The sequence below is a fragment of the Adiantum capillus-veneris genome, chromosome 26 (genome assembly GCF_014529385.1).
Source record: "Adiantum capillus-veneris isolate H3 chromosome 26, ASM1452938v2, whole genome shotgun sequence".
In the NCBI taxonomy this organism is placed as follows: Eukaryota; Viridiplantae; Streptophyta; class Polypodiopsida; order Polypodiales; family Pteridaceae; genus Adiantum; species Adiantum capillus-veneris.
In genome coordinates, this window is record NC_140956.1 from 15,795,672 (window position 1) to 15,822,873 (window position 27,202).

At 44.4% G+C, this 27,202-nt stretch overlaps 1 protein-coding gene and 1 pseudogene across 2 annotated transcripts in view; both read right to left on the minus strand.

Annotated features, from left to right (window-relative positions):
- Nucleotides 1-663: 663 nt before the first annotated feature.
- On the minus strand, nucleotides 664-1,563 carry LOC147423053 (large ribosomal subunit protein uL5 pseudogene; annotated as a pseudogene).
- Nucleotides 1,564-2,666: 1,103 nt separating this feature from the next.
- The window catches only part of LOC147423054 (DNA-directed RNA polymerase subunit beta), a 45,673-nt gene continuing 21,137 nt past the window's right edge, over nucleotides 2,667-27,202 (minus strand). Inside the window, exons 2-7 of one of the 2 annotated variants that reach the window (XM_086501132.1) lie at nucleotides 4,069-4,111; nucleotides 3,847-3,939; nucleotides 3,574-3,636; nucleotides 3,374-3,469; nucleotides 3,207-3,284; nucleotides 2,667-3,118 (exon numbers count right to left, since the gene is read on the minus strand). In XM_086501132.1, the coding sequence (XP_086357258.1) occupies nucleotides 3,032-3,118; nucleotides 3,207-3,284; nucleotides 3,374-3,469; nucleotides 3,574-3,636; nucleotides 3,847-3,939; nucleotides 4,069-4,111 (460 nt within the window). In that variant the 3' untranslated portion in view covers nucleotides 2,667-3,031. Of the gene's footprint in view, nucleotides 3,119-3,206; nucleotides 3,285-3,373; nucleotides 3,470-3,573; nucleotides 3,637-3,846; nucleotides 3,952-4,068; nucleotides 4,112-27,202 lie in introns of both variants that reach the window. The other variant, XM_086501133.1, reaches the window with a different exon arrangement.

Here is a 27,202-nt window from a genome sequence, read left to right on the forward strand (position 1 = left end):
AGTCATGAGATATCAGGATTAGAGATGTCTCGGATTATTTCTACTTGAGATACAGAGACATAGAGACTCTCTATTGAGAGGGCATAGACAAAGACAGTCCCAGAGACGCATCTCAGATTTCTTCAGTCCGAGTACCACAAAGGCAGAGGAGACACCACCATCACAGAGCTCGGTTCTCACCCATACACACACCAGTGGTACTCTCATTGACTGAGCTATAGAGTTGGGGAGATCGAGACGACCGTGACTGCGGAGGGGAGCCACACAGTACCGGCGGAGATTGCGGCAGAGGATCCACAGAATTCTAGCATGACACCCAGAGTGTCGATCAGGATAGGCTTCATGCTACTGCTATATTGTATCATGGTGACACTTATCCCCACTTTGTACCCTTGTGGCATGATACCATTGCTCAGCCTACCACCACCCATAAGAGTCGGTATCTCAGTTTTTGGTTCGTAGTTTTCTTTGTTTGTACCCAAACTTGGTACTAGACTCATCATTGTAATCAGTTGGTCTCATAGGTCATTTTGGCCTTTTGTAGACGTTAATATATTTCATTTCATCTCTCTCTCTCTCTCTCTCTCTCTCGCGCGCAATGCCTCTCTCTCTCTCTTTTATTTTTTATTTTTTATTTTTTGGGACAACAATACCTGGAACCTCCAGGCAGGTCATGAGAAGTCTGAAGCAATACAAAAGGGAATACAAAACCTGAAGTTCTTGTCGAAAGTATCTTGCTTGAATTGGTATTACAGGCTTTTAAAAAAATTCAAGCCTTCAAAAATCCTGAAGCCCTGAGACCACTACATGCAAAAGCCAGCAAGCACTCAAACCCCACTCAACACTAATAATCATGGGAGATTCGATGCTACAATACGCTTCACTTAGCTTGTTTGTAATAGCTTGAGGTCTGTTCAAAATGACTCCCTCATATTTCACTTGGAACCACTTCATTGCATCTTCCTTCCTTACCCTGTGCTGGATGCCAACAAAAGCCTTGGCCCTCTCTCTGCTACCAACTCTATAACCAGCTAGCTCAAGCACCAGATAGAAATCCATGCCATCAATACTAGTAGATGGGTCGTATTTGATACCCAAATCGATGTGCTCTTGAATGCCAAAGCCAAAACATCCCGTGTCACTGAAATTCCTTCTGATAAGCTCGTACTCTTTCACCTTCAAGCCACTCTCAATAGTTGCATGGCCTAAGCTCCTCGAACAGTAACATAGCAAGCAAATTCTCATTCCTGTTGATTCCAAAAGATCTCACCTTGTAGAGAGCAGTTTGCCCGCTTAGCTGATCAAGAACCTTGGCAGCTCTTGTAAAACGAGCTCTTGTAAAACGATCGCTACTCTCGCCAACTGATATGTTGAGCACAAGCTTCTGCACCTTGATCGCATGGGGTTCACAGCTTTCTTCTCAAACACGGCCATTGCAGCAAGGGGGTACACTTCAATGAAGAAGAAGAAGCCTCAGCTACCAAGAGGTATAAGCAGAAGGCCAACTGTGCTACAGATCGTAGCCTCGCAGCATCGTGGCACGAAGCAGCTGCCTCTCTCTCTCTCTCTGTGCATCTTGGCTTGCAAGGCACTAGCTACCAAAGAAAAGGGCTTCTTGTGTGTCATTTTGAAGTCAAGGGTTGTAGAAGGGAAAGAAGAAGGGGAATGGGGACCGGTGCAGAGTTTTTACGGGGAGGTTAGAGAGGATATACCCATGAGTTGCAGGAAGGTAGATCTCTGAGCTGCAGTTGCAAGGAGAGCTGCGGGCCAAACCCACATCAAGCATCAAAAGGGCAAAGGGTCTTTCTGATTTTAATTTCAGAGTTTCCATCCAGGTATAATGCACCATAGATTTGATGGCATGCAGGCACGATTTTAAAAGAAAGGTAGAGAGAATTCCAAAAAGATGAGAGAGGGAGAGAGAGATATGATAGATCTTTCAATATATTCCTATAAGTGTTACTTATTGAAGTCCGGACTCCTCAGTCCTTGAAAGGGACGTCTTCTATCTTTGTAATGAATGTTTGTCTACTAACCAATAAAAAAATTGTGAATTTTTCATTAGCAACAGGGCAGGCCAAAAATCCTTGTTATGTGTGTCTGCAAAGCTCTATCTTTATAAATCTTTATAATGAGTGTCTGCTCTGGCAATCAACGAATAAAAAAATGTACTTTTTTAAAAACAATCTCTCCTTTTTCCTAATGAAAAAGGAACACATCACTATGGCCTTAGCCCTTTGGGCATGCCAAAAACCAATTTCTAGGCCTTGATTTGCTAGATCAATCTAATAATACAACCAGGATTTATGATTTATGCCAAAATATAACGTACTTACCATAATTTATAACTAAAATGTCCAAACTTTAACCTTGAAAATACCGGTCCAACAAAATGAAAACCGAGATTTCTCATTTTCAACCTGGAAATTTACACTATAAATCTAGTTATGTGATTGTAGACACTGCATCTTAGCATCAACTTTACTCAGAATTGACCCAGATCAACCTGTTTCTGACCATTTTCGTAATCAGATGGTGTACACACAAGGCATCAATTATAACTAGTGGTGCAATGCAATTAATACCATCGTTAACCTAATAACATGCAAGCAGACGGCCATTTTTTCTGCATATACCAAATAAGTGTGCAAAAAAGCGAGCACAAATCAGTGCAAAGAATACATACATAATCAACTTTAAACTCTTGGAAAGTACAATAACATTACTACAAGAGAACTCTCATCCATCAGTTGATAAATCGATGAGGTGAACTTACAAAATGTCTAATTTACTCCGGAAGATTTTCCTGCAATGATACATTCGACTCCTGGAGGTGAGCCCTAGAGCTCAAGAAGCCATAGCGCACATTACAAATTGCCATGGGGATCATGTCTATACTCCTGTATCCCTACTATGTACAAGCCTCTCGCCAGCTCCAAATACTCTCTTCTTCCTTTGTAGCACGAAGTGATGTGATCCCCGGTAATATATGTACAGAACAACGACCCACCAAAACTAGTTCAATAGCGAACTAGTAAGCTATACCACCACTGATGCCATCACCATCATGGCGAAGGCTTTGAGTTAACCAATAGCCATCCCAGCAGCCACCAACTCTCTGTTCAACAAGCACTGAGTGTAAGACTCCATTGAAAGCTAAAACCAATAAGCACCACAAACCTGTGGAGCTGTCAGCTATCCCATACCTGCAACAGAGTGAACTCGAAAATCTCCTCTTCATTCGGACGTGCACCCATAACCCACACCCTTTGCTTGAAACAATGCTGCAATCATCAACAGCACAATGATGCACTAAGGCACTACAGAACGATATAGATGCAATAATCATCAGAAAATAGATGAAGCAGGTTACCTCGTTAACATATAAGCTGCTCAGAGTCTGTGCTTCCTTATGACCAAGGAGTACCCGATAGGTGGAATGATGAAATATCCGTCTAAACCTTTCAAACTACCAACACAAGCAGGATTTTCTCTCAGAATTCTTCATTGTTAATTCTCCTCAAGTGATACACATAATTGCAGAAGTAGCGGTTGCTTAGAACATTAATTTACCTGTCCTAAATCAAAGAAGGGTCCAAAGTACGTAGAGCGCTCAAAAGGGTCAAAACCAGCAAACTGCAAAGAAACAAAAAGCATCAGATCTAAGAAGCTATGGCCAAAGGCTATACCTACAAGAGAGCTGTCAATTACAAAAGAGCAGGAGCCACAGTAAGACCCAATGCTAGGAAAGAAACAAATTTTACAAAACTTCCTACTTAAGTGCCAATTTGCCAAGGATAAATTAGACAGCAAGTTTCAAATATCCAAGAGGAGCCTTTTTCCTACCTTATACATAACCTCCACACCATAATCTGCATGAGGATGATCATTGTTGCGTAAAGCTTCTAATTGACAGCTAATTGCCTCTTCTGCTGTCATCTATAGATAACACTGATTGTTATAGAAGTTAGCATATACAGAGTTGCATGAGACAATAACCTTTTAGATCACATCAACCGCATTCAAAAAGGCTTGTTCAATGTAAAATGTAAAAGCACAGAAGCATACGTCGAAGCGAGGACCTAATGGTTTGTCATCCTGTGCTTTATTCCTGTAAAACAGCCAAGTTTGAATTATGCCACAAATAATCACCAAGAAACTTGTTTCTACAACTCAAGAAAGTTACATTTCGGAAATTTTGAAACCTTTTTAAGGCACTTTCAAAGTAAACAGGTTTTTTGAACTATTGAAGGTACATCATGATTCATCTCGTGTGTCTTAACTTGATTGTAGATTTCCACTTTCAAGTAGCCCCTTGAATCCAGTCTAGTCTTTCATGATAATCTGCACAAAATGAGTTGCTTATGACGAAGGCTAAGCTTCTTATGTGTTATCCATGTTCTGATACTTTTGTAGGAAGGTTTGATGCTTTGAGGGAGCAAGGTAGCACTTGTTACAGAGAATGAAAACTTGAGCCAGTGGCTTTTAGCCCCTTCGTTATCTTTACTTTTGAGGGGGTTGGATCCCGCCAAAGTGTTTGGTCTTGTTGCATACATCTTGTTGAATATTTGATAGGATCCTGGTACAACTATTGTGTCACAGCTCGGTGACGTGGCATGACGAGGAAATTGTGGATCCGAAAGGCTGAGCTGAGCCGAAATAAGGACTATGAGCAAGATAACGCAAATTGCAGGCATGAATCCCAGAGCAAATAGCAGCAGATTTCGCTCTAGCTTGTACGGACAATGATGTGGCAGTGTATGGCTGTGGCCAACATGGTTGATTCTAGCCGAGAAGCTTTGACTTATTGGAGCTTTTGTGGCACCAAGTTTTAAAAGCAGATGACTTTTAGGCTTTTGAAGCCTTGTAAAAGGAGGAGGCCGAGTGTCACAAACGGGAGCACATAACAATATAAAGTATACTCGGATAAATAGAATTTATTCAGAGGATATATATATATATATATATACCTAGAGGAATCCTGGATAAGCCCAGATTCACCCTTGAAGGAAAGTGCAAGGTATAGACCCATGGTAGTCACCCACAAGATAATATAACCATCAGCTCCATCATGCATAGTATCGATTAAATACCACAACATCCCCACTAACGTCGTCAGAGCCCAATAGTGGGTGTAGAACTAGGTACTAACATACGCTCCCCAACACAACACACACCACACGCGCACACACATGAGCATACATCAACACAGTCTGAGTTTCTGTCATGACTCTAAAGATCAAGGGTAGACTCAGCCATAATGAAGCCTATCACTAAAAGAAGAAAATTGGAATAATTATATATATATAGAGAGAGAGAGAGGGGATCGACACAGTATTGGGGACCAAAAGATGGGCTGGTCCTTCCCCCCCCCCCCCCCCCCCCCCTCTCTCAAAAGTATCTTTATTACTGGGGAGAAGTCTATACAAGAACTTGGATTGAACGTATTATTACGTTCGTTCTAGAATAAGACCTGATGGTTCCTGGAAGCCTCAGGGCAAAACCCTATTCCAAGGAACTTTTGTTCCTTATTCCAAATCCTCGAGAACCAAGGTTCTCGCCTTTCGTACCCCGGTTTGGGAAGTAGATTCACGAATCTGAGAGCGCTATACTCTTGATTCAAAATCCGGAAGTTGATTTCCAAGGAAGAACTCCGCGTCCAGGAAAGCAGGATCTCCGCTAGGATTTCTACAAAAGAGGACTCTTGGAATAGAGTCGGAAACAAATAGAGGGATGCTATGCCCTAAGTCTAGAAGGTAAGATTCAAACCCTTGGGCTGATTTGGCTCTAGTTTCTCAGGGCGCTTTTCTCTTGTAGACCTTCCTTTGCTCCAGCCTCCTACTCCCTCGCGAAGAGGAAGTATACCTACAAACAAACACTCAAAGGTCATAACAAGAAAAGCGTTACCTTCGAAGTCTCAACGCTCGGAACGCAACTCGGTTCTCGAAAAGCAACTTCTCGGAAGAGATCTCTACGAGGAGAAGTACTCTCTTCCAATCCCACACATAGAAGAGGTGTGCTCTCAGGTTCCTTCTCCTAAATCGCCCCGTCTATGACATCTATCAGCTGAAAACAGAGAAAAACAACAGCTTCTTGCGATGGAAACACTCTCCCTAGGCACCTCTTCGCAGTGGAGCTTGCCTACATAGCCTTGGTGTCATCCAATACACTCAGGGCAGCCAAGGGCATCACTGGCGGCATCGGCTTCACGGTTGAAATCTACAGCACAGATACGTCAGAGGTACCCGTCTTGGTAGCCTTAAAATGTCACGTGACACATCCCAACCCTATGTGTCCGTGGACAAGCTACACCACAGCAGGGTTCAGTCAGTCCGATCAAGTTAGATTAGCAGTGATTTGGCACTTTTGTGAGTCTATTCGTAGACCGTGCATGCCCAATCACTCAGCATAGATGCATATCCTCCGGTTGCACACAGCATGATCATCGGAATTCCCATCAGAATCCATTAGCATCAGTTCGGGGAATTTTCCAGTGCATTTAGCCTATTTTCCTATTTATTGGGATTTTCACTTATTATTTTTAAGTGACTTTCCTACAAAAGCAGGTAGGGCAATTTTGATAAGTTAATATATAAGCAAACCAAAGTTCACACTTTCTGGCAGAAGAGGCAGCAGGAGCTTCCCGCTCAACAGGCAACTTCTTAGCAGAACCCCCCTCGCGCGTAGATCCTCACCATCTCCATCCCTTGCCTTGGCAATTCCTACCACAACAGTTTCCCCCGCTTCCCTTCCCTTGCATGATCGCCCAAGCAGCCCCTCAGTCCATCGTTTTCAGCCATAAAAACGCCAGCAACCTGCAGCAGATCTCAGAGTTTTCAGTTTCAGCAATCAGCGTTTTTTATCATCAGTTTCAGCAGGGATAAAAGCGCAGGTTTTCAGCAGCAGAACATTAGCAGATTCCCCCATTCGGTTGCAGATGATCCCCCAAGATTAGCCTCGAAAAACGCAGCCAAAACAGTCATTTTCAGCCACCGTAAAAGTCCCGAAATTCAGCGATTAGAAGATCTCAGATTTCAGCCGTCGTCGTCGTCGTCGTCGTCATCGGCATAGACCAAGTTGCAGAGTCCATTGCATACGCATTGTACACCTCTGTGCAATCAAAGAATAGACCACTCTCGCCGACGAGAGTGGAGCCTTCGGAGGAGGGTTTTACAAACCTCTCTTTTCTCTTTTCTCTCAGTCTCATTCACTTGCACGCACAATATCCACTCACTTTGTTCGTGATCATAGCACTCTCCATAAGACGGAAAGCTCTCTCTTTCCCTAAGAACTAAAAGGAACCTTGAGCAATAAAGATCACTAATCTTGAGAAAATACAACATTCATTCCGCTGCACCTAACATTGGTATCAGAGCTTTGGAAGTGTTCTGCATTACTCAAGGAAAGAACCACAAGAACCACAAGAATTTTTTTTGCTTGTTGAGATCGCACGAACCCAAGTTTACTTGGGCGTGGCGATTCCTAATCGTGTTTTGTTGAAGAGTGACAGGAATCCCAAGAAAGAAGGGCTTGTCCAGCCTCCCCTTGTGTCTCTTTTCACTCATTGAGAGCGGACCGTGCACTTAGCGGCCGGCCAATCAACGTGAGGTGGGAAAAAGCAACCTTGGTGTGAGCGCAAGGCCGCTAAGGGGTGCACCTGCAGAAAAGGGTAGAACTCGGGTAAAGAGAAGATCCTCCTCCAACGCGATTTGCAAGCGAAAGAACGCCTCAAGAACCTCAAGAACCCAAGTTCCTCGTGAACTTAAGAACCCAAGACCCGCAAGAACCCAAGTTCCTCGTGGACTTAAGAACCCAAGACCCCAAGAACCCACGACTTCAGAATGATCATCACTTGAAGCGGAATGGATACTTCGCTTGGAAGTGATGAGCATGAGAGAGGCGAAGAAGAATTTTCCCCACCAGGAGGTTTTTCCGACCCTTCCCCATCTACGACAACGATTGCACTAACTCCAATGGAGGAGTTGAAGCTGTTGTTTATGGAACAGACTTTACAACGCAAAGCAAGACATGCCGCAAGAATGACAACCATAGCGCGTGAGTACGAGCAAGCACGCTTGGAAGCCAAAGAACGACAAGCCAAATTTGATCGTGAATTCAAAGAAATGGAACGCAGACACGCAGAAGCCAAAGTAGAAAGACAAGTAGCGAACAAAGCAAGCCAAGCAGAATTTGATCGCGAGATCAAAGCAAGAAGGGAAGAGCGCTTGCGACTCTTTTCTCCAGCTCCGGCACAGATGCACCAAAATCGGGAAAAGGAGACTCTCTCAGTCTCTTCTTCTCCAAAGCATGATACATAGGATTTGCATGATTGTGTGAAGCATGCTGATGATTTGATTGACCATGATAAGCATGATGATTTGAATGACAAGCATGATGATTTGGATGACAAAGATAAGCATGATGCTTTGAATGATATTGCTAAGCATGACGATTTGGATGCCAATGACAAGCATGATGATTTGCATGATCAAGATGTGATTTCTCACAAGCATCATAAATTGCATGAAGATAATGTGATTGTTCACAACGATGATGTGTTAGTGGATGCTTTTTCTAGCGAAGCTAACCTCGTTGTAGAATCGATCAATCACCAAGAATCGATCTTGGCTTTCGACTCGAGGTCCACAGGTCCCCCATAAGAAGATTCGATAGATCCCAAAGAACCGATCTTGGCTCTCGAGCCTTGGTCCAAAGAACCATCACAGGAAGTATTATGTGTTCGCATGATTGATACGCATGCATTGTTCAAGTGTTTCATTCGTGAAGGTTTCCTGTATTTTAGTCACAATCGGTATGTGATCCCTTTTATTAGGCATGACATATTGTATGTTGAGCACGTTTCTCTCATGAATGAGTACGAATGTATGCGGATTGTTCATGAAAAGTTTGTATGTCAAGAAGTCACATTCCATGTTTCTTCCGTGGCATGACATAGTTTCCGGACGAGCACATGATAGTATGAGCACCAAGCATGGGCATTTCCATTGTGATTTGCCACAGATGATTGATTTCGATCAAACAGAAAAGATTCGACCGCATTGTTTGAATGTGTTTGATGAACGGGTTGTAACTCCGTTTCTATGTTCATCTACATTGCATACACAGTCTTTACTGAAGACAATATTTTTTTCCTTCACTTTACATGGAATGGGTATGTTCATGATTTGTGTTGGAGTTGGTTTCAAGAATTTTCAGCCATGGAGATTCTTGAAGACGAAAGAAGCAGAACTCTAAACGAAGTTGAAGCAAGAAAGGAGATTCAGAAGACTTTGTGTCGCTTTCGGTGCGGCCCAAAGAAGCAAGCGTTGCAGACCTTTATGAAGTTCAAGTACCGCACGACCCACACAGCAGAGTGGGCCGACGAAGAGTCCCTTCCAGGATTCCAGATGCTGTTGGCGATCTCCCTCGACGCCATATAGTTCGGTACCAGTACCTCACTTTGAAAAGGAGGGGATGTCACGTGACACATCCCAACCCTATGTGTCCGTGGACAAGCTACACCACAGCAGGGTTCAGTCAGTCCGATCAAGTTAGATTAGCAGTGATTTGGCACTTTTGTGAGTCTATTCGTAGACCGTGCATGCCCAGTCACTTAGCATAGATGCATATCCTCCGGTTGCACACAGCATGATCATCGGAATTCCCATCAGAATCCATTAGCATCAGTTCGGGGAATTTTCCAGTGCATTTAGCCTATTTTCCTATTTATTGGGATTTTCACTTATTATTTTTAAGTGACTTTCCTACAAAAGTAGGTAGGGCAATTTTGCTAAGTTAATATATAAGCAAACCAAAGTTCACACTTTCTAGCAGAAGAGGCAGCAGGAGCTTCCCGCTCAACAGGCAACTTCTTAGCAGAACCCCCCTCGCGCAGTAGATCCTCGCCATCTCCATCCCTTGCCTTGGCGATTCCTACCACAACAGTTTCCCCTGCTTCCATTCCCTTGCATGATCGCCCAAGCAGCCCCTCAGTCCAGCGTTTTCAGCCATAAAAAACGCCAGCACTTCAGCCAGCGTTTTTCATTCAAAAACGCCAGCAACCTGCAGCAGATCTCAGCGTTTTCAGTTTCAGCAGGGATAAAAGCGCAGGTTTTCAGCAGCAGAACATTAGCAGATTCCCCCATTCGGTTGCAGATGATCCCCCAAGATTAGCCTCGAAAAACGCAGCCAAAACAGTCATTTTCAGCCACCGTAACAGTCCCGAAATTCAGCGATTAGAAGATCTCAGATTTCAGTCGTCGTGGTCGTCATCGTCATCGTCGTGGTCGTCGTCATCGGCATAGACCAAGTTGCATAGTCCATTGCATACGCATTGTACACCTTTGTGCAATCAAAGAATAGACCACTCTCGCCGACGAGAGTGGGGCCTTCGGAGGAGGGTTTTACAAACCTCTCTGGTGTCGTATCTCTTTTCTCTCCTTCTCTTAGTCTCATTCACTTGCACGCACAATATCCACTCACTTTGTTCGTGATCATAGCACTCTCCATAAGACGGAAAGCTCTCTCTTTCCCTAAGAACTAAAAGGAACCTTGAGCAATAAAGATCACTAATCTTGAGAAAATACAACATTCATTCCGCTGCACCTAACATAAAAATATTCACGTTTACAATGCTCCCATCATTTCTCTGAATGACACACTAGAAATATCTATACTTGGATGTCTCCAATGAGAAAAACCCTCTCATTTAAAATTCCAATAATTCATTTAGAATTATTTTTCTTGGTGTCCCAAGCGAGAAAATCCTCACACTTATAAATCCAATAATTCATTTAAAATTACTTTTCTGTCAAATAAAGCTAATTTAGCAACACCAAGACTCTATAAAACAATGACCTTGAGGAAGTCATTCTCAAACTTGAGTAATTGCAAAATTCGGACGAGAGCTCCACCCGGCAACTGTACCAAAGAAGATCAACAATAAAGAAATACCCCAAGGGACGCTGTAACAGACTTGGACACTCCAAGTCAAGAATCTACCGCGACAGCACAAATAACCACTTCAAAACAGTTCACAATTGATTCGACACTGGCCCGGCGGAGTTCCGTGCCTAGAGCTATTGGCCCCAAAGACTGGCGCCCCTTTTAGTATTTCTTTTTGTATTAATCTGAGTTCAAAGTACAAGAGTGCGGACAGGCGCTCACACTCAGACTCTGTGTCCAGATGCTCTGAGTTGTGAGTGGCCTGCTCACATATTTAAAGATTACAAGGGTTGCCAAAAGCAGAGCCCCAAAAGCTGAAAATCAAAAGGCTAAAATTCCAAAAGCTTTTGAAGAATAAAACCCTCATAAAATAAAGCAGAGGCTCCTTCTTTCTCTCTCTTATGCTTTTTATAAAATAAAGCAAAAGAGTTCTCAATCTCTCTCTTTCTATTTGCGTAGAATGAAGCATCGCCGAAAAGCTGCCAAAATCTGTTGTACATGTTGCCAGGTCAGCAGTACGGAAATCCGCAATTTGCGCTGGCGTCCGTACAGCCTGCCACGTGTCACTTGCTCCGCACTTTCCGGGATTGCTGCCTCGTGTGTGTGTGTGAGTACTAGGCAACCACGTCATCCCTTTGTCTGCGGGCAGTGTAGGTGTGTTCCGGGTAGCCACGTCACATATTTGTGACATACCCCCCTCTTGAAAGCATTGTAATCGCCCTTGATTACACCTGCAAAACAGACAGAAGCCGTAAACTGTCTTCGCAGACACTGACTGTTAGTACCGATGCACTAGGAACACACATCTGGCACATGTACAATCGACAGTCACATCACAGGACATCACATGACACATCACATTCAACATTCATTCGGATCTTAGATCATGATTTATCGGCAATGTAGTTAGCAATCGCATCCAGATCCACTAAGGACCTCATAGATGCCCGATTGACTAACCCCTTTTGCAACCATGTCTATTCGAGATCATTTAGACCAAAATGCTGCAGTCATTTCGTATGTCAGTTCCTGCACTCAAAAACAAGTCAAGAACAAATCAGTTTCATATTCCGGAATTCCATTTTATAAAGTCATACAACAGAATATTGTCAGCTCTCAGTATCCCTGAAGCTCAAAGAGACATCAGTGACTCTAGTATTCTAAAAATCAAGGCATCTGTTAAACAAAGTATCCCTGAAGCTCAAAGAGACATCAGTGACTAGTATTCTAAAAATCAAGGCATCTGTTGACAAAGGAGCGGAGTAACTGCTCTCTTGTGCATCCCACTGCACCAGATCTGCGGCCAAGCTGAATTATGGGTTCCATTTGGAATAGACTATGCTAAACCAAAAGCTTCAAGGTAAAGATTCACAATCTCAGGAGTATCTGCTAGGTCCTCCTCCTCCATCCACTTCGCATCCAATGCAGGATAGTTCTTGAATTTAACCAAGAACCGCCTTCGTACTTTACCCTTAGTCTTTGTGTCCTTATGTGCCAAAATCTGTTAAAGAACAAGGATCTCCTCGTTTTCCTCCACTTCTGGTTGCTCAACGGGCTCCCCATCATCAGGCACATCACCTTTGAAAGGTTTCAAGAGACTCACATGAAATGCATTGTGAATCCTCCAAGTGTCACACAATTTTAGTCGGAAGGGGACATCATTGATCTTTTCGGAGATCTAGAAACGTCCATAGTATCTCATACTAAGCTTTGGAAAAAGCCTCTCCTTTCCCTTTTTCTTTCTCAGGCGTGCCTTCTCAAAATGTAAGAGCACCCAATCATCCTCCTTGAATTTCAAATCACAACGATGGCGATCCGCTGCCTGTTTCTGTCGTTCTTGAGATTTTTGCAAAGCCTCGCGGACCTTGGCAAAAGCCGCGTCTAAGTCGCCCGTGTACTCATCAGCTTCAAAAATCTTATTTTTTGTCCTTAAGAAGGGTGGAACCTTCATAGAACCTTCAATAATCTCAAATGGCGCCTTCCCCGTCGAAGAGTGTATCGTGTTATTGTAGGCAAATTCCACCAAAGGTAGATACTTTTCCCATTGAGTCTTCTGATCCGAGATGTAAGACTTCAATAAATCTAAAACACTCAATTGGCAATCTCAGATTGCCCGTCAATCTACGGGTGAAAAGATGATGAGAACTGCTGTCACGTGACACATCCAACCCTATGTGTCCGTGGACAAGCTACAGCATGACCGGGGTTCAGTTCAGTCAGTCTAGAATAAGAAGTGATCTGGCACTTTTGTGAGTCTGTTCGTAGACCGTGCATGTCCAAACAGTTAGATTAGATACATATCCTCTGGTTGCACACAACATGACTATCAGATTCCAGTCAGATCCCATCAATAGCATTTTTACAGTGCATACGCTTATTTTCCCTATTTTTGACATTTTTCACTTTTTATTTTTAAGTGACTTTTGTTGGAAAGTAGGTAGGGAAAATTGAGTAAGTTTGTATATAAGCAAACCTAGCGCTAGCACTTTCTGGCAGAAGAGGTAGCAAGAGCACTCGCTCAACAGGCAACTTCTCAGTAGAACCCCAAGCCCTAGCGTTTTTGCTCTTGCAGATCCCTGGCGACAGAAGACTCAACAAGAGACCTAGCGTTTTGCAGTTGCAGGCCATCCGGCGACAGCAGAGCCATTTTCAGCCCTAGCGTTTTGCAGATTTACCGCGACGGATCATCAAGAAACCTCAGCGTTTTCAGTTTTCAGCCCTTAGACACCGCAGAAGAAGTCCCGAACCTCGCAGATCTCACCTTCCTGTAGCAGATCCTCGCCGCACGGTCAGTTTCCGCAAGGTATACATTTTCAGCCCGGAAAACGCAGATTTCAGCATCTACGTTTTCAGCGAGTCGTCATCGCATCGTCGCCATCGACATCGTCCCCGACATAGAGTCAGATTTCAGCAGATAAAGATTTGCAGATTTCAGCCATTAGAGTTTTCAGATTTCAGCCCGTCTCGTCGTCGTCCTCATTGTCGTCGACATCGTTGGCAAGTCCAAGCATTGTAGAGATTTGTGCAATCAATAGTAGACCGCTCTCGCCATAGAGAGTGGGGCCTTCGGAGGAGGGCTTTACGACGTCTCTGGTGTCGTATTCTCTTCTCTCTCTATCTCTCAGTCTCATACACTTTCTCGCACTGTGTCCATTCACTTTGTGTGTCCATTGCACTCTCTCATTAAGAACGGAAGGCTCTCCCTTCCATAAGAACAAAAGGAACCTTGAGCACAGTTCGGAGCACTCATCTTGAGCAAAGTTCAAACATTCATTACGCTACACCTTACATTGGTATTAGAGCTTTGGCAGTGTTCTGTATCACTCGAGGAAAGAACCACAAGAACCACAGTTTTTTTTTTGCTTCTTGCGGTCGCACGAACCCAAGTTCGCTTGGGCGTGTCGATTACTACTCGTGTTTTTGAAGAGTGACAAGAATCCCAGGAAAGAAGGGCTTGTCCAGCCTCCCCTTGTGCCTCTTTTCACTCATTGAGAGCGGACAGTGCACTTAGCGGCCGGCCAATCAACGTGAGGTGGGAAAAAGCAACCTTGGTGAGAGCGCAAGGCCGCCAAGGGGTGCCCCCGCGGAAAAGAGCAGAACTCAGGTGAAGAGAAGATCCTTCTCGAACACAAATTGCAAGCGAAAGAAGAACCTCAAGAACTCAAGAACCCAAGAACCCAAGAACCTCAAGACCCTTAAGAACCCAAGACCACAAGAACCCACGACTTCAATGTATGGTCATCACTCGAAGCAGAATGGATACTTCGCTTGGAGGTGATGAGCATGAGAGAGGCGAAGAAGAATTTTCCCCACTAGGAGGTTTTTCCGACCCTCCCCCTTACCCATCTACGTCAAGGATTGCACTAACTCCTATGGAGGAGTTGGAGCAGATGTTTATGAAAAGCAAGTTAGAACGCGAAGCAAGAAATGCAGAAATGGATCGCAAACACGCAGAAAGAAAAGCAGAAATGGAGCGCAAACACCAAGAAAGAATGGGAGCCGCCGTCAAAGAAAAGAGCGACCAACACATGAAAGAGTTCTTGCGACTCTTTTCTCGAGTTCAGGCACAGATGCAAGAGATTCGGGAAAAGGAGACTCTCTCAGTCTCTTCTTCTCCAAAGCAAGACACACATGATTTGCATGATGATGATTTGAATGACAATGATTTGCATGATGACACGCATGATGATTTGAATGACAATGATACGCATGATGATTTAAATGACAATGATAAGCATGATGATTTGAATGACAATGACAAGCATGATGATTTGCGTGATCAAGATGTGATTTCTCACAAGCATGATGAGTTGCATGAAGAAGATGTGATTGTTCACAAGAAGGATGATGTGTTAGTTGATACTTTCTCTAGTGAAGCTAACATCATTGCAGAGACGATCAATCACGAAGGATCCATCTTGGCTCTCGAGCCTAGGTCCAAAGAACCCCTCCGCAAGAACCGATCTTGACTCTCGAGCCTAGGTCCAAAGAACCATCACAACAAGTATTATGTGTTCGCATGATTAGTACGCACGCATTGTACGAGTGTTTTATTCGTGATAGTTTTCTGTATTTTAGTCACTGTTTTTATGTGATCCCTTTTCCTAGGCATGACGTATTGTACGTTGAGCACGTTTCACTCATGAATGAGCACGGATGTATGCGGATTATTCATGAAAAGCTGAAAAGTATGCATTCAAGGAAGTCACATTCCATGTCTCTTCCTTGGCACGACACATTTGTAGAAAGAGCACATGAAAGTATGAGCACCAAGCATGGGCATTTTCGTTGTGAATTGCCACAGTTGATTGCTTTAGATCATAAGAGAAAGATTCGATCTCATTGTTTGCGTGTATGTGGTGAACGGGTAAGCACTCCGGCTCCTTGTTCATCTACATTGCATGCATAGTCTTTGAGGAAGACAAGATTTTTTCCACTCACTTTACATGGAATAGGTATGTTCATGATTTTGTGTTGGAAGTGGTTTCAGGAATTTTCAGCCTCTGAGATTCTTGAAGAAGAAAGAAGCATGACACTCGAGGAAGTTGAAGCATCGAAGGAGCCACGGGAGACTTTGTGTTGCTATCGGCGCGGCCCAAAGAAGCAAGCATTGCAGACCTTTATGCAGTTCAAGTACCGCACGACCCACACATCAGCGTGGGCCGGCGAAGAGTCCCTTCCAGGATTCCGGATACTATTGGTGATCTCCCTCGACACGATACAGTTCGGTATCAGTACCTCACTTTGAAAAGGAGGGAATGTCACGTGACACATCCAACCCTATGTGTCCGTGGGCAAGCTACATCATGGCCAAGGTTCAGTTCAGTCAAGTTAGTCTAGAATAGGAAGTGATCTGGCACTTTTGTGAGTCTGTTCGCAAAATCTTGCATGTCCAGACAGTTAGATTAGATGCATATCCCCCATCAGTAGCATTTTTACAGTGCATAGGCTTATTTTCCCTATTTTTGACATTTTTTCACTTATTATTTTTAAGTGACTTTTGTTGGAAAGTAGGTAGGGCAAATTGAGTAAGTTTGTATATAAGCAAACCTAGCGCTAGCACTTTCTGACAGAAGAGGTAGAAGGAGCACTCGCTCAACAAGCAACTTCTCAGCAAAACCCCAAGCCTTAGCATTTTTGCTCCACAGCAACCAACTAGCGTTTTTGGACCTATTCAGCCAGCGTTTTTGCTCTTGCAGATCCCTGGCGACAGAAGACTCAACAAGAGACCTAGCGTTTTGCAATTGCAGGCCATCCAGCGACAGCAAAGCCATTTTCAGCCCTAGCGTTTTTGATTTGCAGATCAACCCCAGCGTTTTGCAGATTTACCGCGACGGATCGTCAAGAAACCTCAGCGTTTTCAGTTTTCAGCCCTTAGACACCGCAGAAGAAGTCCCGAACCTCGCAAATCTCACCTTCCCGTAGCAAATCCTCGCCGCACGGTCAGTTTCCGCAAGGTTTACATTTTCAGCCCGGAAAACGCAGATTTCAGCATCTACGTTTTCAGCGAGTCGTCGTCGCATCGTCGCCATCGACGTCATCCCCGACATAGAGTCAGAATTCAGCAGATAAAGATTTGCAGATTTCAGCCATTAGAGTTTTCAGATTTCAGCCCGTCTCGTCATCGTCCTCATCGTCGTCGACATCATCGGCAAGTCCAAGCATTGTAGAAATTTGTGCAATCAATAGAAGACCGCTCTCGCCATAGAGAGAGGGGCCTTTGGAGGAGGGTTTTACAACGTCTTTGGTGTCGTATTCTCTTCTCTCTCTATCTCTCAGTCTCATACACTTTCTTGCAATGTGTCCATTCACTTTGTGTGTCCATTGCACTCTCTCATTAAGAACGGAAGGCTCTCCCTTCCATAAGAACAAAAGGAACCTTGAGCATAGTTCGGAGCACTCATCTTGAGCAAAGTTCAAACATTCATTCCGCTGCACCTTACAACTGCAACCGCGTGCCAATGTTCTCCCAAATTGCCTTCCAAAACAAACTCGTAATTCGGGGGTCCCTGTCGGAGACAATCGTCTCGGGCATGCCATGTAATCTGAAAATCTGGGCCATAAATAGCCTCGCTAAGTGATCCGGCTTGATTGTTTTCTTTACTGGAATGAAATGAGCCTGTTCGCTAAATCTGTCAATAACAGTCCAGATACCATCGTGACCACTCTGTGTTCTCGAGAGATAAAAAATGAAATCAATTGCAATACTTTCCCAAGGGCGGGTGGGTATGGGCAAAGGCTGTAACAATCCCTGTGCTTTATGCCTGTCAAACTTGACCTTCTGGCATACCGAGCAACCGCGCACAAACTCGTCCACATCCTTCTTGAGTCTCGCCCAAAAGAAATATCTCTCTACCCCTTTCATGGTGGTAGCAACGCCGCGGTGACCCGTAAAAGGTGGCAAGTGGCATTCAGTCATACCCTTTTCCCTCAATGGCAGTGTAACGCACAACATGGTTTTTCTCATCAAGTGGCCATCCTGAATGGAATATCCCGCTACTGTCTCCCCATCCCGTATCCGTGTGAAAACGTTTGCAAAATCCGGATCTGTGGCATACTAGTCGACCATATCCTCGAAGCTCCTATGATGTATCACGGAAATAGCCAGAACCAATGGCTTCCGAGACAAAGCATCTGCCACCAAATTCTTCTGTCGCTACACATGGACAATTTGGAAGTGAAACTCTGACAAGATGTTTGCCCACCACATCTGCTTTTCTGATAGCTGCTTCTGTGACAAGAAGTAGCATAAACTCTGATGGTCTGTAAAGACAGTAGAATCCGCTCCGAGTAGGTAATGCCGCCATTGAGTAAGAGCATGGATAACCGCCAAAAGCTCTTTCTCATAAATCTGTGCTGTCAATTTCGGCCTTGAGACCAATCGGCTCTCGTAAGCAGTGACATGGCCTTCTTGCATTAAGACCGCACCAAGACTACGACCACAAGCATCACAATATACTTCAAATGACTTATGCAAGTCCGACAAAGTCAAAACTGGTCCCGTAGTCAATTTCTCTTTCAAAATTGGTCCCACGAGAAAGGGACTCCTTTGTGATTCAAGATATGCAAAGGGGAAGCAACCTCTGCAAACTTTCGAATGAACCGCCTGTAGTACGAACACAGTCCCAAGAGGCTTCTAACTTCATGGACATTCTTTAAATCAAGCCAATCACGGATAGTCTCTATCTTGGCCGGATCCATTTGCACTCCTGTTGCTGACACAATGTGTCCCAAAAAGTGTATCTCTGGTAGGAAAAATTCACTTTTCTTTGCATTAATCACTAACTTGTGATCTCGTAATGCCTGAAGACCTGAAGCAGGTGATCTCTATGTTCTGCCTCATTCTTGGAGAAAACAATGATATCGTCAAAGAAAGTGCCAACAAATAGCATGTACTCTCAAAAAATCTTGTCCATCATCCGGTTAAATGTCGCAAGAGCATTGGTTAAGCTAAAAGGCATCACCAAAAACTCAAATAATCCAAAAATCGTCCAAAAACCTGTCTTGGAGACGTCTCCCGGCACGATTCGGATTTGATGATATCCACTCTTCAAATCAATCCTGCTAAAGCACGAGGATCCCTGTAATCTGTCGGTATATCATCGATCCTAGGAATCGAAAATCTGTTCTTGATGATCGATGCACATTCTCCAAGATCCGTCTTTCTTCAAAACCAACAACACTGGAGAGCAATACGGTGAAGTACTAGGCTGGACAAGACCCTTTTCCAAGAGTCATTCACTTGGTTCATAATCTCTTCGTTCTGTGCTCGGCTCACACGGTAAGGTGGCCGGTTCGGTGGTGTGCTTCCAAATATCAAATCAATAGTATGATCTTCAGGACGAGCAGGTGGTAACTGGCCTGGCAGGCCCTCGGAAAAGCAATTGGCATGAGAGTGGAGCGTTCTTTATCAAGTTTAGACATATTTGTCCTATCCTCATCACTAAAGATCGAGTAACAAACAGACTGGATTTCATTAACTTTGAAATGGCCAAAGCTGATACAATAAAGACAGACTCGCTCTTAAGTTTAATATCAAGTACAATTGTTCTGCCCTTCTTTGTAGTCAATGTCGCTTTCCTCGCCCGATAGTCGGCCACAACGTTGTTTTTGTGGTACCAGGGAATTCCCAAGAGGACATCACAACCTTCCAAAGGCATTATGTAAAAGTCCTCATGTCCCAAATACCCCTAACAATGCAACCGAAGTTTGCCAGTGACAGGTGTAATGGCTATGTCCCTGCCGGGTGCCGCTAAAACTGCCTCCGCAAGTGTCCCATCCAATCCGGAGTGATCTCAAGCCGCGCCGCCAATTCCGGTGAAATGAAGTTGGCATTGGCTCCTCCATCAAAGAAGATCAGGGCTTCTTGGTCTTTCACTTTGCCCCAACCTCGACAAAGTTCTGTACTCTCGTCCATCGTGTTGGGATCGGTATCCACGCAATCTGGAACCAGTCCTGTCTTCATCTTGCCTTTTCTTCCACGGTCCTCAGCTGCTCTCGAACTCCCACGCTTTTCGTCGTCCTTGTCGTTCTGTTCTTTATGTGCCTTTTAGGGCACTTCGCGGAGATATGTCCAGTTTCCCTGCATCCAAAGCACTTTACTTTCCTGATGAAGCGAGCTCGCTCCTAAGGAGTAAGCTTGGGTCATGCATCTTTCTTTTCTGGGTTGCTCTTCCTCTTTCTACTTTCATTTGTCGAAGTTTGTTCGGCTCTTTGTGTCATGATCTCATCGGTGGGGTAGGTCAAACTGCCAGAGTGAATGGCGAAACCCCGTTTCACATGACTCATCGACTCCTGAATAGAAGCTAACTGCGGTTCCAAGCAGTGATCTCCGATCTCTATAGGAAGACCCAAGGTAAACCGCTCAATCTGTTACTTGAACGAGATCTTCTTAAATGAAGAGGCGGGTAGAAAAGAGCTCCAGAATTGCTCGTAATAAGCGTCCACTGTATCCTTCTTGGTCATCCGAAGATGGTTCCAAGCAGTTCGTATGTCGTGTTCATACTCTGGAGTCAACCAAGAAGAAATAAAAAGCCTCTTGAATTTCAGCCATTTAACTGGCGCAGTCTTGCTTAATAGAAGCGTGGACCACCAAGTTCGAGCATTCTCGTTAGAGTAAGAGGCAGCTCTCCGAATCTTAGAGTGCTCTGAGTAACGCCCTCCCGTGAAAGCGATTTTAAACTGCTATACAAAAGACAAAGCCTTCGAAGCATCTCTATAACCAGAAAACGTGTCAAATTTAATTGACTATCCACCTTCCTTAAACTCTTGGACTTTCTTGCTTTTGTCTTCCAGAAAGTCATATTGGTTGGCTTTATAAAAATTCTTCTTCTTTGCATAAAAGTTGTTGTCATTAGAGCCTGAACTGTCTGTAGACGAGTCCTCCGTAGAACTCTAAATCACGAGGCGAGATTTAGGCTGCTTTGCCTTTTTCTTGCCCTTTCCGAAGCGTTGCTTTTTGCTTTTTCGGTCTTCTTCGCTTGAATCAGATGAGCTAGAAGGACTGTCAGAAGAAGAACTGGGTACTCCTTCAAATCGAATATGCTTCTTTTGCTTTCTTGCCTTTTCAAAAGTAGACTGATGACCCAAATAACCTGGGAAGTCAATGCCCTTCTTCTGCTTTTTGCCGTGCTTTTCAGCTTTGTTCTGCGCGTCAAAAACCTGAGCAATTCTTGCATCAACCACCTCTTCTAATTCTTCCACTGTATACTTCCTGGGGGTAGGAGATTCCTTGAGAGCGGATTTGGGGGGTGGTTTTGTGGTCTTCTGCAACTGCGTATGCACCTCATCGAAAGAGGTCTCGCTCATATATTTTGCAAATTTTGGATCCTTAGCAAAATTGAGCATCATCTTTGTTGAGTCGCCAATTGGTTATTGACGAACAATAACCTTTGCTACCAAACTCGGATGGTGTGAACCAAACTGCAAACTCGATGGATGCTGATAGAGCGAATGGCTGGATATGTAAACGCCAATGTCCACGAAGGTTACTAGCTAACCTATGTTGCCCCTTCGCGGGAAGATTGAAGAGAGTGTAACAAACTTGGACACCACAAATAATCACTTCAAAACAGTTAACAGTTCACAATTGATTCGACACTGGCCCGACGGAGTTCCGTGCCTAGAGATATTGGCCCCAAAGACTGGCGCCCCTTTCGGTATTTCTTTTTGTATTAATCTGTGTTCAAAGTACAAGAGTGCGGTCAGGCGCTCACACTCAGACTCTGCGTCCAGGTGCTCTGAGTTGTGAGTGGCCTACCCACATATTTTAAGGGTTTACAAGGGATGCTAAAAGCAGAGCCAAAAGCTGAAAAATCAAAAGCTCTTCATAAATAAAGCAGAAGAGGTTTTCTCTCACAAGCCATCTTGGCAAAATAAGCAAGCCTTAAAAATGTAAATCTCTCTCTCTCTTTCTATTTCCTTGCGTAACCAATAAAGCAGCCAAAAGCTATGTTTTTTCCGGACATCCTGCCACGTCAACAGCCCAGCACAAACAAAGCCGCAATTCACATAAATCCGTACAATGCCACGTCACCATATCCAGCGCGAATTTCGGAAATTTTCCATGTGTCATTTGCTGCATTTCCTCAGGCCTGCCAGTCGGGGTGTGTGTGTATGCTCTTGTAAGGTGGAGCGGAAGTGAATGTTGAACTTTGATCAAGATGAGTGCTCCAAACTGTGCTCGAATTCCTTTTACTTACGAAAGGGAGAGCCTTCCGTTCCTTTAGTGAGAGAGTGCAATGGACACAAACAAAGTGGTGAACACTGTGAATGAAGGTGTTGAGACTGAGAGATAGAGAGGGAAGAATACGACACCCTCCTCCGAAGGCCCCACTCTCTATGGCGAGAGTGGTCTACTTATGATTGCACAAATCTCTACAATGCTTGGACTTGCCGACGATGTCGACGACGATGAGGACGACGACGAGATGGGCTGAAATCTGAAAATGCTAATGGCTGAAATCTGCAAATCTTTCTCTGCTGAATTCTGACTCTATGTCGGTGACAACAGTGATGCGACGACGACGCGCTGAAAACGCAGATGCTGAAATCTGCGTTTCCCGGGCTGAATCTACAAACTGCACTGGATCTGACCGTGCGGTGAGGAGAGATCTACGAGGTTCGGGGGTTCTGCCGCGGGAAGGTGAGATCTGCGAGGTTCGGGGGTTCTGCTGCAGAAACTGACTGCTGAAAACTGAAAACTGAAAACGCTAAGTCTAGGGCTGATTCCGTCACAAAGATCTGCAAAAACGCTGAGGTTGATCGGCAAACCAAAAACGCTAGGGACTGAATTCTTGTCCTTGTTGCAAAAACGCTAGGGGTCTGTTGTCCTGTTGTTGCCGGGCTGCTCTGCAATGCAAAAACGCCAGGGCTGATCTAGGTATTGCTCTCGCCAGGAAACTGCAAGTGCAAAACGCTGGCTGATAAAACGCTAGGCCTTGCCTGCTGCAAAACCTAGGGTTCCTCTGTTGGGGATCGTGCTGAGAAGGTGCTTGTTGAGCAAGTGCTCCTGCTGCCTCTTCTACCAGAAAGTGCTAGCGATAGGTTTCTATATATATAAACTTAGCAAAATTGCCCTACCTAGTTTCCAACAAAAGTCACTTAAAAATAATAAGTGAAAAAATAGGGAAAATAGCTCTATGCACTGTAAAAATGCTCCTGATGGATTCTGATGGAAATCTGATGATCATGCTATGTGCAACCAGAGGATATGCATCTAATCTAAGTGTCTGGTCATGCACGGTCAGCGAATAGACTCACAAAAGTGCCAGATCACTTCCTATTCTAGACCAACTAAACTAAACTGAACCCTTGTCATGAAGTAGCTTGTCCACGTACACATAGGGTTAGATGTGCACGTGACATCCCCTCCTTTTCAAAGTGAGGTACTGGTACCGAGCTGTATGGCGTCGAGGGAGATCGCAAACAGGGTCTGGAATCCTGGAAAGGACTCTTCGCTGGCCCACTCTGATGCGTGGGTCATGTGATACTTGAACTTCATAAAGGTCTGCAATGTCTTCTTGTTTGGGCCACGTCGAAAGCGACACAAAGTCTTCTGTGGCTCTTTCAATGCTTCAACTTTTTCTATAGTCATGCGTCTACCTTCTTCAAGAATCTCCGAGGCTAACATACCCATTCCATGTAAAGTGACTAGAAAAATTCTGATCTTTTGAAAAAATTGTGCATGCAATGCAGATGAACATAGAGACGGAGTGCCAAACCATTCATCAAACACACGCAAACAATGGGCTCGAAACTTGACTTTCTGATCTAAATCAATCAACTGTGGCAAATCACAATGGAAATGCCCATGCTTGATGCTCAATCCTTCTTGTGCTCTTTCGGATACTGTGTCATGCCAAGGAAGAGACATGGAATGTGAATTCCTTGGGTGCAAGCATTTCATCTTTTCATGCATCATCCGTATACATCCGTGCTCATTCATGAGCGCATTGTGCTCATCGTACAATATGTCGTGTCTATGAAAAGGGATCACATAAGGACGGTGACTAAAATATAGGAAAGCATCACGAATGAAACACTCGAACAATGCGTGCTGACTAATCATTTGAACGCATAATACTTCCTGAGAGGGTTCTTTGGACCTCGACTTGAGAGCCAAGATCGGTTCTTCTTGATGGATCGAATTTTCCTGTGGGGTTCTGTGGACCTCGACTCGAGAGTCGAGATCGGTTCTTCGTGATTGATTGAATCTGCAACGAGGTTAGCTTCACTAGAAAAATCATCAACTAAACCATCATGCGTGTGAACAATCACATCATTATCCTACAAATCATCATGCTTATGAGAAATCACATCTTGATCATGCAAATCATCAGGCTTGTCATCATGCTTATCATTGTCATCCAAATCATCATGCTTATCATTATCCTTCAAATCATCATGCTTATCATCATGCAAATCCTGTGTCATGCTTTGGAGAAGAAGAGATTGAGAGAGTCTTGCATCTGTGCCTGCACTTGAAAAGAATCGGAACAAGGCGTCCTTCCTTTCGTTGTGCTCATGCTCTATAGCTGCCAATATTTCTTCGGCTGCCAAGCGCGCTTGCTCACGCTCACGCTCAATAGCTGCCTTTCTTTCTTCACGTTCTAACTTCCTTTCTATGAACAACTGCTTCAACTCCTCCATATGAGTTAGTACAATCCTTGGCGTAGATGGGGAAGAAGGAGGGTCGGAAAAGCCTCCTGGTGGGGAAAATTCTTCTTCACCACCCTCATGCTCATCACCTCCATGCGAAGTATCCATGCCGCTTCGGGTGATGACCATCCACTGAAGCCTTGGGTTTGCAAGTTCACGAAGAACTTGGGTTCTTGTGGGTCTTGGGTTCTTGGGGGTCTTGAGGCTCTTGAGTTCTTGAGGTTCTTGAGGTGCTTGAGGTTCTTCTTTCGCTTGCAATCTGTGTTAAAGAAGGATCTTCTCTTCACCCGAGCTCTTCTCTTTCCTGCGGGCGCACCCCTTGGCGGCCTTGCGCTCACACCAAGGTTGCTTTTTCCCACCTCACGTCGATTGGCCGGCCGCTAAGTGCACGGTCTGCTCTCAATGAGTGAAAAGAGACACAAGGGGAGGCTGGACAAGCCCTTCTTTCTTGGGATTCCCATCACTCTTCAAAAACACGATTAGGAATCGACACGCCCCAAAGGACTTGGGTTATGTGCGACCACAACAAGCAAAAAAAAAATTATGTGGCTCTTGAGGTTCTTTCCTTGAGTGATACAGAAAAAGGAATATTGTCTCTCTAAGCAAGTATCTACCATGCAAGACCTTATGGACCATGCCGCGGTCGGCTACAAACTGATGAAGGAAAAGCTAGAATTTACCACAGAAGAACCTCCGGCCACTAACCATAACTCTCGCCAACAAAGAACAAATTCTCAAGTCTCGTTAAAGTCAACCACAAAGGCCTCATTTGACACCTCCACAACGAGACACCTTACTACAAGAAGGCCGATGTTTTGGACGCTTTCAAATAGGACTTAACTATTTTGATTGTTCCCAACGTACTGATAGACCTATAAGCGGACTCCCGCGTCGACAGTCGACAGAAACCCAGCACCATCTCCAACCAAACAAGCTAAACCAGCCATTGGATTAGTACATGACATCTATGGCATACTCCTTGAAAGTACAAATGAATCGTGTCGAGCATATGACAAAGTCAACGGGTTGAAAGCCCTAATTTTCTTTGACCCAGGAGCTACAAAGAACTTCATCCATCCACAATTCTTGAAGCAGATGGACTTTGATTATGATGCAGAGGGTGGAGAAATTGAAGCTGAGCTAGCCACAGGGCAAACTCAGAAAGTGGTACCACTCATTGGTGCTCTTCTAGTGACTATCCAAGATTATCAAGGAAAAGCCGATTTCCACATTATGAAGTTGGGCAATTGTGACGTTCTATTAGGCATGCCTTGGCATGACAAGAACGATGTGACTCTTTAAGTTCGGAACCGAACCATCACCGTGATACAGAAGGGCAAGCCAGTCGTCCTCAAAGTTCGGTTGTCCAAACAAAACCCTGTAGGAACTCTCTAGTTGTTTTATAGTTAGATACTTTTGAACTTTGTTCGAGAAAGTATTGTTTGAAACTTTGTTTGAAATTTGTTTGAAATGGATGGTATCTGTTTTGAACCCGTCTTGGTGCCGATTTGAAATGTTTGACTGTGGTTTTAATACTGATTTCAATGATTGGTGATTTTACTCCGGGTGAGAAATGATGTTTGAGAATGCTTGTTCATACTCATGGCCCGGACCCTTGTGGTTATTTGCGGGGGGAGTATTGAATGATTGAAAAGTGTTGTTTTTTCTCATGGCCCGGACCCTTGTGGTTATTTACGGGGAGAGTATTGTTGTTGTTACTTATGGCTCGGACCTGCATGGTTATTTACGAGGGGAGTATTAAGAAGTCTGAGCAGGGGTTACTCTCAGCACCTCCAAATGACGCAGGTTGCGGTCTGGGGGGGACGTTTGGTTGTAAAAGGCCTCTATATCTCATGGCCCAGACCTTTTTAGGTTATTTGCGGGAGGAGTGATGAGGGAGTCGTTGAACAACTCATGGCCCGGACCTGGATGGTTATTTGCGGGGGGAGGTGTTCATCGGCAGCTTTATGTTTCTATGTCTTGTAGCATACATATGCGAGCATTTGTGTTGCATTGTTGTAAGGTGCAGCGGAATGAATGTTGAACTTTGCTCAAGATGAGTGCTCCGAACTGTGCTCAAGGTTCCTTTTACTTATGGGAGGGAGAGCCTTCCGTTCTTAATGAGAGAGTGCAATGGACACAAACAAAGTGAATGGACACTGTGAATGGAAATGCATGAGACTGAGAGATAGAGAAGAGAATACGACACCAGAGACGTAAAACCCTCCTCCAAGGGCCCCACTTTCGATGGCAAGAGTGGTCTACTATTGATTGCACAATCTGGTACAATGGCAGAATGCAAATCTAAGGGGTTATATCGATGTCGACGGAGTAGATGACGAGGACGATGCGAAGGCTGAAAACAACGTACTTCAACTTTGACTATGCTGAATTCTGCTGTGTCAAACCGCCGTTGTACTGCTGTCCAAAAACGCTAGGTATGCTGAAATCTGCTGATGCAAAAACGCCACCTGCAAGTCCTTTAAACGCTGCTGAAAACTGATGTGGTGCTGCTGTCCAAGGACGCTATGGTCAGCTGAAATCTGGTGCTTCAAAACGCTGTAGAGGGTAGCCCCAAAACGCTGGTTGATGTTGCCAA